At 36.1% G+C, this 12,325-nt stretch overlaps 1 protein-coding gene across 2 annotated transcripts in view; it reads right to left on the reverse strand.

Moving 5' to 3' along the window:
• Positions 1–12,325, reverse strand: part of FBN1 (fibrillin 1) — a 148,106-nt gene that overhangs the window by 61,690 nt on the left and 74,091 nt on the right. For both annotated transcript variants that reach the window (XM_031587628.2, XM_090148912.1), the window contains 6 exons: positions 8,179–8,301; positions 7,035–7,187; positions 5,144–5,197; positions 4,141–4,266; positions 1,329–1,454; positions 538–657 (listed from right to left, as the gene is read on the reverse strand). In XM_031587628.2, the coding sequence (XP_031443488.1) occupies positions 538–657; positions 1,329–1,454; positions 4,141–4,266; positions 5,144–5,197; positions 7,035–7,187; positions 8,179–8,301 (702 nt within the window). The remainder of the gene's footprint in view (positions 1–537; positions 658–1,328; positions 1,455–4,140; positions 4,267–5,143; positions 5,198–7,034; positions 7,188–8,178; positions 8,302–12,325) is intronic.

A 12,325-nucleotide genomic window follows, 5' to 3' on the forward strand; every position in this document is an offset into this window, starting at 1 on the left:
CAAGGAGGGGCAGGAGATGGCTGAAGACCTCCCAGAACTACAGTTCAATAGTTTTTTCTAATTAGGCAATATCTATAAATTATCGTCACTCCAGAAGAGCTGAAGGACAAACTTAGGAGTCCACCTGTAATGACCAAGTCACAGCTTTGTCCATGGCTCTCTAAGCCAAACACAACTTACTTATGCTCCACCTCAAAATAAAACCTGGCCTTTCCAGAGATCAGATCTTAAGGAGAACGTGTCCACCCCTCTTGCATGAGGACTTAAAGGAGTGAGTATGGTCCTGAAGAATTGCTCTGATCATTCTTACCTATGAGTTGCAAATCTTTTTATCTCTTTCAAGTCTGACATGAAATCACTCCTATCTGCTAGTCACACTTTGTTTTCATCATTACTATGAGTACATAAACATTTAAACATTGTTTCTGGAACATTTTCCACTAAACGTAACTACAGAAGTTATTTCAAAGTATTTTCTAAACTGAACGTCACTGGACATTTTGAACCAGAACACAGTATTTTTAGAAGAATAAATACCTATGCAGATTGTTCTTGTTGTATCCAAAGTACTTTCAGGAGAACATTCACAAGCAAAAGAGCCTGGTGTGTTTTTGCATACCCCATTAACGCAGGGATTAGATTCACACTCATCAATATCTGTAAGAGAAGCACATTGCTGTTAGTGCCAGGAAACACTAACAAAAATACACATAGCCTTTATCAGCTGAGGTTGAACTGGAAGAAGCTCTTCTAATAGTAGGTTTCCTCATATTCTGGTTCAGTCATGAAGCTCTTCACAGCAAGCTAATGATGCATGTGCCCTATAAACACTCTAACACATTAGGACATTAAACAACTGAACTCAGCAGCAGCATCTCACTTGTCTGTGATATCCACCTGCTTTTGTGGTGATACCATATTGCTTAAGTGATTTGACACACATCCTGTCTATGGATCAAAAAGGATTCAGACAAGGACCCATCTGACTCTGTCTTATCCACAAAAGAGAAAAGATTTGTAAAGCCTGGTGACTGCCACATTTCTCTCACTCCTGGCACAATGCAGGCCAACTGATGGTCATCAGTAAGAAGTTCTAGTACAGACCTGACACAGGCTATTCCACAGGTTTATCTAATCTAAAACTTTCATGCTTGAGTATGGTATCTCCTCTTTTCCCTACCTCCCCACATCATTTCCCTTTTCTTTTTTTCCTTCTTTTTTGTTTTATGTTCTATATGCAATAATCTCAGAATTCAAAGTATATCTGATATAACATAAAAACAATCCCAATGAATCAAATTAGAATGAAATGAAGTGCTATCCATTACCTTCACATGTTTTTAGGTCAGGAGTGTATACAAATCCTTTGGGACAAGTGCAAGTGAAACTTCCAGGGGTATTTCTGCATTGCCCATTGTCACAAAGCAGCATGTTCAGCGCACATTCATCAATATCTATAATGAAAGTTAAGAACCATTAAGATAGAAAACATTCCTAGATTAGAAACTAAAATAAAATGTCCATATTTGTAGCCACACTTCGTTAGGTTTTGTGTGTGTGGAGAGAAGAAGGAGACAAAGGGATGAGAGAGAAAGAATACTCATACACGTCTTGCTCTGTTTGTCAAAGACATTAAATAGATTTCAAGATTTTTGAGCAGACAACAGGTTTGGAATTATTTCAAATGGAAATGACTACTCCAAGTAAACTAAAACTATACTGAAGATCACACTTACTTTACCCTTCTTCTTCATGAAAACTCATTAAAATAATGAAAGCAATAAGCTATATGAATTCAAACTACACAAATACTACTTACAAAAAACTACCATTTTCTTTTTCTTTTAAATATGGAATAATGCAATTTTTTTTCTCTGTATATTTTTGTTGTGCTTCTTTTCCTGTGCTTTATTATTTAGAAAGCTATTTTGCTTTTCCAAGAGTGTATACCTGATTTCTATATGAATTCATAGTATATGACAGCCATAACACTGTTTAAAATAAAGCTGAGAATCACACTTTCATCTTGTATTTATTATGGAATAGGTCTATGCAGTCTCTAATTCCCTGAGCAATAGCCACCACGCTCATGAAAGAAAAGAGGAGATGATTGCTTTGGAAAGATTTGCTTGTCATTCTGGTCTTTATATCACCATTTTTTGCCAAGTCTGCTCTGAACTGTCTTAGATGTTGTGGTTAATAAGGCCAATGTGAATCTACACTTGTTTCAGAGTTGAAAAATTTAAACAGAAATGCCAGTGATAAATTTCAAGAGCCCTTAGGAAATCTTTGGAAGAGCTGTGATCATTAGAGAGAAGTTCCAAGAAGGTGGCAATGGGCCATGAACGGCAGGTGAAGATCAGGAGAGACCCCAATAGCAGACAGGAACAATTGGCTAAGTCAGGGAGGCCTCAGAAAGTGTTGAGAGAAGTTGGAAAGACTCAGAGGGTCAGCTCAGCAGCTGGGAACAGCAGAAGTACTAGGAAAGGCAGGGAGATTTGCAGAATAAAGCAGACCGTGTGGGAAGCTTCACAGGAGTTCAGAAAAATTGAGAGAGGGCCAGGTAGAACATTATGGAGGAATGGGAAACAGCTGTGATGGAGCATGGATGTGGGCTACAACAGGGCGGGCTGGGGAGCAGCTGGAAAAGTTACAGATGGAAGGGGAGAAGAGAAGGGATGCCATAAGCTACAGACAGACACTGAAATGGGACATGGATAATCAAAGCCAAAGAAGAAATGGGAAAATGGGATAAATTACATCATGACTTTTATCAAAGATGGATCAATTCAGATTTTTTTTAAAATAAGATAGTGAATAGTTTAGACTGGAATAACAAAGATGACTTAAGCTATTTAAGTTTAAATAGAGAATACAGAACCTAAATAAAATTATCATGAAAGCTGGCGAAAACAGGAAGGAATTTAAGAACTTTAAGGTGGATCCAGATCTGGCTGAAGGAGATACTACAGTAGGGTACATTAAAAACGAGAGTCATCATAATGGAGAGATGATATTAGGAATGCTTTTCAAGGATCAGTCTTGGGAAAGGTCCTATAAAAATTTTTTTGAATGTAGAAATAAGAAATGAATGGGAACAAAAACAATAACCAACAATAAACTGGAAATTATTGCCAACACAGAGAATCATGCAATTTTTTAATCATATAATTCAATTAAGCTTGACAATATGAATGAGAAATAAAAAGCAATCACCAAAGTCTGAAAACTTAGTTAGCAGATAACATGAACATGCTATAAACCAGAACTCATCAGTTGGAGGCAACTGAGAACAGAGAGTTCTGAGTGTAACTCCCAGTTAGAAGTTGACTTTGATTTCTGAGTACAACACATGGTTGAGAAAAGACTCATTCACTAATAGAATCAGTCCAGATAGGATTTTCCTGGGATCAACAGAATATAGTGCTTGGGTGCCATAAGAAGACTGTATAATGGTTGGGATAGTTCTGTGCTACAGAAAGCTGTGACCTTTGCTTTTATGAAAAGACTGAAAGCATGGATTTGGACAGTTTAGGCAACAGAGTTTGAGAAAGGTTTTGATGATTATTTATAAACACTTCTGGGATAAGTGCTGATGGTGCTAACTCAAAGGATAATATTAGTTCAACATCAAGTGGTCATAAAACAGTTGCAAATTTTAAGAGTAAGCTAGAAGAAATTTCTTATCAGTTGTACAAAGAAAATTTGGAACAATGCAGTAATGCGGGAGTGGAAGAAAAGAATCTTAGGTTTAAAGTAAAGTGCTTTTGATGGTAATGTGAAGTGGAATAAGAGAATTGCTGCTCCTGGAAGGACCTAGCATGCTGGTGATCTTAGATTTTTCTAACAGTACACTGTAACTGCAAGATCTTTTCATTTTGAGAAACACTGGGGTCATGAAGCATCTGTGAACTGATCTAAACTGTCAGTGATTTGAACTACCAGTAGTAATGGTCACTTGTATCCTTACATTGGAGGACTTCACAAGCACTGCAAAGCACCAAAATTAAACATCAACAAAAAAAAAAAGCAAAATCATCCAGAAGATAAGCTATTGGATCTGATGAAATACTGAAGGAAAAGGCAAAGGAGGATAAACACATATCAAACTTCACAACAAAAAAGTGGGACATTTCATACCAATGCAATTTTTCCCAGTTGAATCCACTTCATACCCAGGGTTACAAATACATTTGTATGTTCCATGCAGATTCTCACACCTTCCATTGGGACAGAGATCAGGATCCAGTAAGCACTCATTAATATCTACATAGATGTTAAAAAATAAAAATAAAGAAATGAGGAAAACAACAACAAAAAAAAAACCCACTGTCAATTGTTCAGGACTGTGCAGACTCTCCCTTCGGATTCTCCAGACTACAATAAGTCTGGAGATTTTTAATGTATCTAATGTATCTAACCTTGTCTGTTACAAATTTTTTAATCATGTATTTCTGATTAGCAAATTCATGCCTAAATATACACACTCAAGACAAAAAAAAAAAGGATCCCCCTCACTCTGATTTAAGACCGTCTCTAGCCCAAAAACATTTAACAGAACACGCATCATAGATATGAACCAGGATAACAAACATCCTTCCTTTCTGAATGTTTTTCCATCTCTACTGGCAGTAAATCTATTAGTGAGCATTGACTGACTTAAGGCTTGCAATTTTTATGGTGCAACCACAAAGCTTTTGCAGTAATCACTTGCTCCTCCTTTGTAATAATTAGCCAAGCACTGCGGCCTGGCCTTTGTGACAGAGATGAAAATAAGTGAGGAAGCTCATTGTTCAGCATGATTTTATTCTTCAGGATCATTTCAGTTGAAAAATGCAAATACTACTTACGTGATTTCTAAGTCATCTAGGTAATAAAACTGTTCAAAGATTTGACACTATTTTATAACAGTTGTCATATACGTTCAGTGGCATAAAATAGGCCACAGTGATGAAATGGCATGTTCCACTTATTTCATCCTAAATTCATCTATTCTACTGTGTTACAAACATTCACCTAGATAAGCCTTCCTACCTCTCTTTCCAGCCATCATCTCCTCCAGCATATTTAACAAATCAAGAATATCCAGGTTCATACTTTCAGTTAGAACATGAATAGTTTGAATTATGTAAGGTGATCTTACCATTTCCTCCTGCAGTCATACCAGATCCACTACTGCATAGAGCCTGATATTCAGCTGGAAAACAAAAACAAAAACAAAAAACTTACTAGAATACTTTTCATAGCTCACTGCTTTCACGTTCATCATCTACAACACACCAATTAATTATAGCAATTTAATATTAATATTTAATGCTGTTCGGTAATTCTAAAAAAAAATAAATGTCCTCACAATATTCTGAACCTGTGAAACATTTTAGCAGACTCAGGGTCAGCACCTCCTGATGAGGATGGATAAGTAAATGGAATCAATTCTGTCAAACAAAATCAAGTGATGCAAAGATGTTTTGTGTTGTACAGCTTAGAACAAGACTTTATAAGAAAAAGAACCTAATGCTGGGCAAACCTCCTATGACAAGATTGAGCTCAAAGGAATTCACCATCCACATAAATACATACCACTTTCTTCCTACCCCCTGCTGCTTCAACCCCTGCCACGGAATGTGAAAGCACACCTACTCTGGACATCCATTAACAAGATGATTAGTTTAGAATGGAACAAACTTCTTCAGAGTTTCTGAGGAGCAGAGTGACAATGTTTTCCTTTGAGGGATTCTTTTCAATCTCTCTGATGTAATGTTTCTTTGCAAGAAAATTTCTCCTCCACTCAAAGCCCAAAGAAATGTTACACTTCAGTCTTAGGGAGGTGTTTTTTTGTTGTTTTAAATTAAAAACACAATTGAGAAGGTGGACAAACAAAAATGAAAAGTAGCTTCCTCTTGTGAAAGTGCTCTGCTAAAGTAATTCAAATAAAAGAGAAGTCAGTGATACCGAGTTCAATATTTACGAAAGATTTCAACTCTACTGCATAGTATGAAGGACCCACCAACAGCAGCAGTAGCTGCTGGAAAGGCTCCTTGCTGTGGTAAAATTCCCATGTTGTTATGCTATTCTAAATAACATGGAGCATTACAACATGGTGGCCAATAAACTCTTGCTGAAGAGCTCACATAAGCTCAACAAGCCTGATCTGTTCCAGTTGCCCTTCTCTCTCTAATGCTTTACATAAAGCCACCACTTAAAACTGAGATTTAAAAAATGAACATGAAATATTTTTGTCTACAAAGCAGATACCAAGTCAGTGTGAGATGTTTTTGAGCTACATATTGAATGACATATTTTGTTGTAACAACAAATTTGCTGAGTGAAAAGAATAACTTGATAAAGTTGTGCTTCAAATTAGCTCCCTTACAGTCACTTCAACAAAACCAGGGTCGCTTTATTTACTGGCTTTAGGACAAGGATTGTGTCAGTATAGTCTTCTTGGAAGACATGCTTTCATAAAAGCAGATTCTACCCATGAGAATGATTAGGATTCCTCTCTTGCCAAAATGCAGTTATGTTCCAGACAACATCGCTTGGTGGGGATTTTGGTGAGAGACTCAAATATTCTCAACTGTCTTAATCAGGCTTTTATTTTTGCACTGACTATCCAAAGTCTATATAAACAATTCAGAACGCTTGGATGATGTAGAACTCAGATAGCAAATATTTGACTGGCAGGTGTACAAAAGTATTTGAATATATGAATTGCTCAAGACATTACCATGAATAATTTGTGATTGAAATTACACTGTTAGTAATTTATATTTATCATACTAGAGGTTGTTGTGTAACAATCTATTTTCATGCATGTAATGACTCTGGAATGGGCATTCACTGTTGCCCCCCAAAAATCTCTTATACTATTCCAACATGCAAAATAGCAGATTGCTCAAAATATATAATTTGTTGTATGACAACTTAATCCTCCAGATTTAAGATGCAACGTTAATACAGAGCTGTATTTTAACTTCCTAAAATTAGCTTAGCAACATTTTAAATTAGAACATGTACCAATAGTTATGCTGTACCTGAATTTTGTGCTGGACAGGGCTGACAAGGCTCCCCAAAGGCATAGTCAGTGCTGGCACAGCAGCACTCTGATTTTGTAACTGCACCAGTTAATGGTCTCACACATTGTCCTCTCTTGTAGCCACCATAGCACGTGCTTCGCATATGAGTATCTGAAAAAAGAAATCCCTCTTAATCCTATTATAACCAACTATAATGCCATAAATTACAAGTTTTAAATCTAGCCCTGGTGTCATAAACACTGTGAAACAGCTGTCAAAACAAATCATTTTTTGCCATTTCTCTATGCTTTTCACCCACCTATACATTTGCTACACTTGGGACAGGAAATTCTTCTTCCTCAAGCTTCACTGAGTTCAGACATACAAACTAGTTACCACATTTAAGGACTTAACCTGCATTAGTGAACTACAGAAACTGTCACTGTGGGCTTTAATATGCAGCAAATGTTTTACGTGTAATGAATTAACTTAAAACTCTTTTACTGACCCTATAATACACTTTAAATTCCCTTCTCCTTTGCATTTAAAATAAAAATAGCTCTTCTGTCCATAGCAATTCTATCAACTGAGATAAATTAACTACATATTTAAGCAAAAATTAGTGAAAAATCCCTATTTTCAAGGCTTCTGAAGTTTCCTTAAGGACAGCAATAGTGGTACAATACATAGGCACATTAAAATTTTAAAATCAAAAACCTCAAGCCTCCTTTATTTATAGAGAAAAAGAGGGAAGTGAAAAATATGATATGGCCCACTTTAAAGAGTCAAAAGACTAATTAAATCTTTAGTGGAAAAAAAAAAAAAGAATTTTAGGTTGACAGAAATGGAGCAGATTCTCGCCTGCTCACTCACTCTTAACAACACTATGCTATATAGTCTACATGATTTCGTAATTTGGCCCACACATTTTTTCCTTTTAAATACAAATGGAAAGAAAAAGTAGCAAAATAGGTCACCAAAGTAAATATCCCAGAGCTATTAATATCTACTAGTGTAGTAACTCACTACCCTAACAGACACCAATCCACTAAAAAAAAAAAAAAAAAAAGGTGAATTCTACATTCAAACTCTGATTTGTCCATCAGTTTAGCATTAATGCCTCAGCATTGTTAGTGACTTGCTCACATTGAGTTTATCTTACCAACACACACACGTCCATCGAGGCCTACTGCAAGGCCAGGGAAGCATTCACATCTGAAAGAGCCATCAGTGTTCACACAGCGTCCGTTCATGCATATTCCAGCTGTCTCACACTCATCGATGTCTGTTGGAGAACAGAATGAGCTTTATTAAATTAAATTACATAGTGTTCAATGCCTGGCTGAAACTTGCGTTTGTGCAACTTATTTTCAGCTGAAACTTGCATTCCACTTACTTTCAGTGCATCCTATAGAAAAATATCACACGAAAATGGAAACTAGTTCTGATAAAGATCTTATAAAGAATGATTAAACAATTTTGTGAAAAAGAAGAGAAAAATGCAAAATTCAGGAAAAATATGGGGGAAAAAAAAAAAAAAAAACCCACACAAATAAAGCAGCCAACAAACTGATTCTCCTAGCATTTTCCTGCAGCTCAAATGTCTACATTTTCCCTAAATGTTCTCAGGAGGTACATATTCCAAAATAAGGGTCATTCAGGCAAGAACAGTATAGGGGGAACAAGGAAACTGTGACTGCTAAGACAAAGGACTTCTGTATTGTGTAACAGGGTATTCCCTGTCTATGTTCACAGTTCGTTTGCATTGTTAAAAATCAGTCCAGATTGCAAATTGAATATTTCACCCTCTCATCCTGTTCCGCTCCATGGGGTGCCTTTACAGGGACACCAAAGAATTTCCTTTCCTCCTGCTGCAGATTTAGTTTTTGGAAGAATATCTGATTGTTCATAGTTGGACCTGTCTGTACGTCGCATCTTGCTGGATATCTGCATGATAATTGTTTTTTTCCTATCAGATGTTCATTACAGGCCACATTATAAACTTTTAACAGACAAGCTACGCTCCAGTCTTGAAAGGAATTTCTTAATGATTTGTGCACTGAGCCATCGCTGAGCACAAGCTACCATCTTTGCCCAACATCAGTACATTAAACAAAAAGATCCTTAGCAATGAAATACAAGAATAAAGGCTCATAATATCATTAGACTTTCATAAAGAGATGTCAAATTAGTAAAAAGAGATAAAATTATAAGATGCCTATCCTGGTAATAGCAAGATTCCCTAGTCACAGATTATGCCATTATTTTATAAGTGATTAAAAAAAGAAGTGTTTAAAATACTGTTTGGAAGTAAGTATAATCTTTATAAAATAATCACTTCATAACAACTCTCCTTAATATATACAAAAGACAGCATGTGTGTGACAATTTCCTTTTTTCTGACCTTAAAAGGGCAAATTGAGAGTGAAACACCTCTACGTTTTACTTAGTTTGTGTTGTTTGGCATAAAACATGGTTTGTATGATCCAAGATTCCTTTTTCAAACTGCATTTTAAAATAGAATTATATTTAAGTACATGGGCTCAATTAATTTCAACTTCACTGTGCAGTCTTTTCTCCTGCTTCAGACAAATCTTAAATGTTTTTCTCTCTTTAAATTTAGTTCTTACTCAATTTAAGTAAAAACTGAGTCAGGACATCAAAATGTGTCCACGTTATTTAAAGGTATTGACAGTTTTTGCTAAAAAACAACAAATTCCTTGGACAGATACATATACTCAAAAAAAAAAAAAACAAAAAACCAAAAAAACCAAAAAAACTCTTTCCTTTTTGAAGGAAAGGTTACTTACAGAAACAGAAAGGCAAAGTTAACAGTTTTTTGCTTTTTTCTCTATTGAATTTAAGAAAAAAGATTTTGTAAGCTAATAAGGGATGAAATGTGTAATCCATTTTGCTTTGCAGTGATTTACAGATGTGCTGAAAATACTGTCATCAGTGTTTTATAGAAAGGTACACTTGGTCATTCAGTATTGTAGAGGTAGCTGAAATCCTGACTGTAGTAAAGAAGAGCAAAATCCCTTTGCTTTTATCAGGGCTGGGATTTCACCCAGTAAATCAAGTGCACATGCTGGCGTAAAGTCTAAATGCCTAACCCTGACATGGTTTAGTGGTAGAAGTTGCCACTCTGAAAGCTTCAGGAACACTCTTCTGAATTTTGTCAGAATATCTCAATCTGGTTCTGGAAAACCATCTATTAGATTCATTCCCTGTGTCCAACTGGTTTCAGCCTTTTCTGCTTAGCTTGCTCAGCAGTGCCAGCTGGGTACTCTAAGTCCTCTTATTTTAACCAGGAAAAATTTACTCAGACTACTAAACTGCCACTTCCAGTTGCCTTGCAAGAGCTTTTATAATGCTTTAAACCTCTGCCTGTTTGATGTAAGTATTTCTGAAAAATTGTCCGCAAATCATCAGTGAAATAAGCTAATGGCGAAGTTTAATATGTCTTGTATTACAAGGAATACACAAGACTATGGTGTAACATTATTTTTTGGCATGTTACTTCATAAAGTCTGAACGGAATTTTTACCAGACAGCCAAGTATATGCCCTGTACTTATAATAAAATTCCAATTTTATGGAACTAAGTGTGAATTACAATATTCCTAACTTTGGGTTAGAAATTCTTCTTAAGATTTCAAAATTCAGCTTACACTGCATCAAATGAGATGTTTATAGGAGTGATATGTTTCACACTGAAATTCTTATATTCTTTTGTTAATCCTCTAAAGAGCTCAGAAAAAATACGTGTTCAATTCCATATTGAAATTGCTCAGGCAGGTAGCCAATTTGCTGCAGAAATGTACATACACACATCCCCAGCTTGTATCAACTGCATATTAAAGCTTGTGTAAGATCTTAATGCATTTAGTGCACAAATAATTCAGGATATACAGGGTGAAAGATCAGTCTTTCGGGGGCTAAATGTTCTGTAGGACAGAAATTGTTTACTCTGCACATGCTATATACAAAGAGGACTCAATAACAAACACTAAAATGTACAGAAGAAGTAGTCACTGAAGATCAATTTTAAACTTTCATTCAGGTGACAAGAGACATTTACCAGAAAGTTGTGTACACTCTAGCCACTAAATTCCTGGCAATTATTTCATGATCCATGGGGTAAGTGGAAGAAAGGAGACATACGAAGTTGAGAAAAAAATTACTTTGGGTGTCAAGGTCCCAAAATCTGGTTTGATTTTGACCCAATAGTAATTTCAGACATAATGAATGCTTGCATGCTTGTTCATAGAGAGCAAGGCTTACTGTAAGTGTTGAAAAGCAGTGGGAGAAATCCTTCACTTTACTATAAGATCTGTTCCAACTTTCAGTAGGAATCAGTTGAGTTGCCTGCAATTTTGGATAATTTTCAAATATGTTCCCTTTGATGCACAGAAGAAACATTTCTCTAGGGCCAGAAACCCCATTTTGGCTGTATCCATACTCTTGTTTAGCCAGGAGGTACGTAAGAGATGCTGTGAAGACCAGTATCTCAAGTATGATTTTGAAAGAGTCTGAAGCAATTCATGTACCATTTTCTTGGATGTCATTTCAGTGAACAGTGCGATGGAAAAAAAATAAAAATATCCATCAAACAAAATTTAATAACAACAAAAAATATACAGAAAGATGCTCAGGAGAAAAAACAAGACAAGCTTTTGGGCTGAGCTTGCATGAGAAAGTCACATCCCTGATAATGACATAATGGTCTTTGAGAACACAACTGGCCGGTGAACCAAAGCCTGTTGGGCACTGAGGTTTTCCCTGACAAATTTCAGACCAAGTGTCACTGTCTTCCCACACACAGACCAGCTGGAAAACAATCCTTGACAAAGCACAGATATACCTCTACTGCTTGGAAAACAGGTAAGAATGTAATTAAAACTGATACTGTAAGTGTGTTAAAGCTGCAACCAACACAGACAGTAGCTTGTAAGGTAATAGTATGCTCGTACAGATCCATGCATTTGTCATTTGAGAAATTAAAGGACAGTTTATTTTCCCAATTGAAACAACCTTATTATGAAGCATGAATGGGGTCTTCTCTCACTAAAAATAAATGAATCCCCTGCCTGAAATCTGGGCAGCACCAGGTTGCACATTTGGTGCAAAAGGAACCCAAATGCAAGAGAAGTTCCAGACATATTACCAATAAATCATAGTTCTAGTTTGGACCTAAGCCTAGACACTATGCAAGCTCAGATCTAGGACCCATACAGTACTCAAAAAGTAAAAAGATCCAAATTAACCAGCCTTTAATGTCAGTAACTCTCAAAATCCAGTTATTAATTC

This window comes from Phasianus colchicus, chromosome 12 (genome assembly GCF_987193195.1).
Source record: "Phasianus colchicus chromosome 12, bPhaCol1.hap1.1, whole genome shotgun sequence".
Taxonomy (NCBI): domain Eukaryota; kingdom Metazoa; phylum Chordata; class Aves; order Galliformes; family Phasianidae; genus Phasianus; species Phasianus colchicus.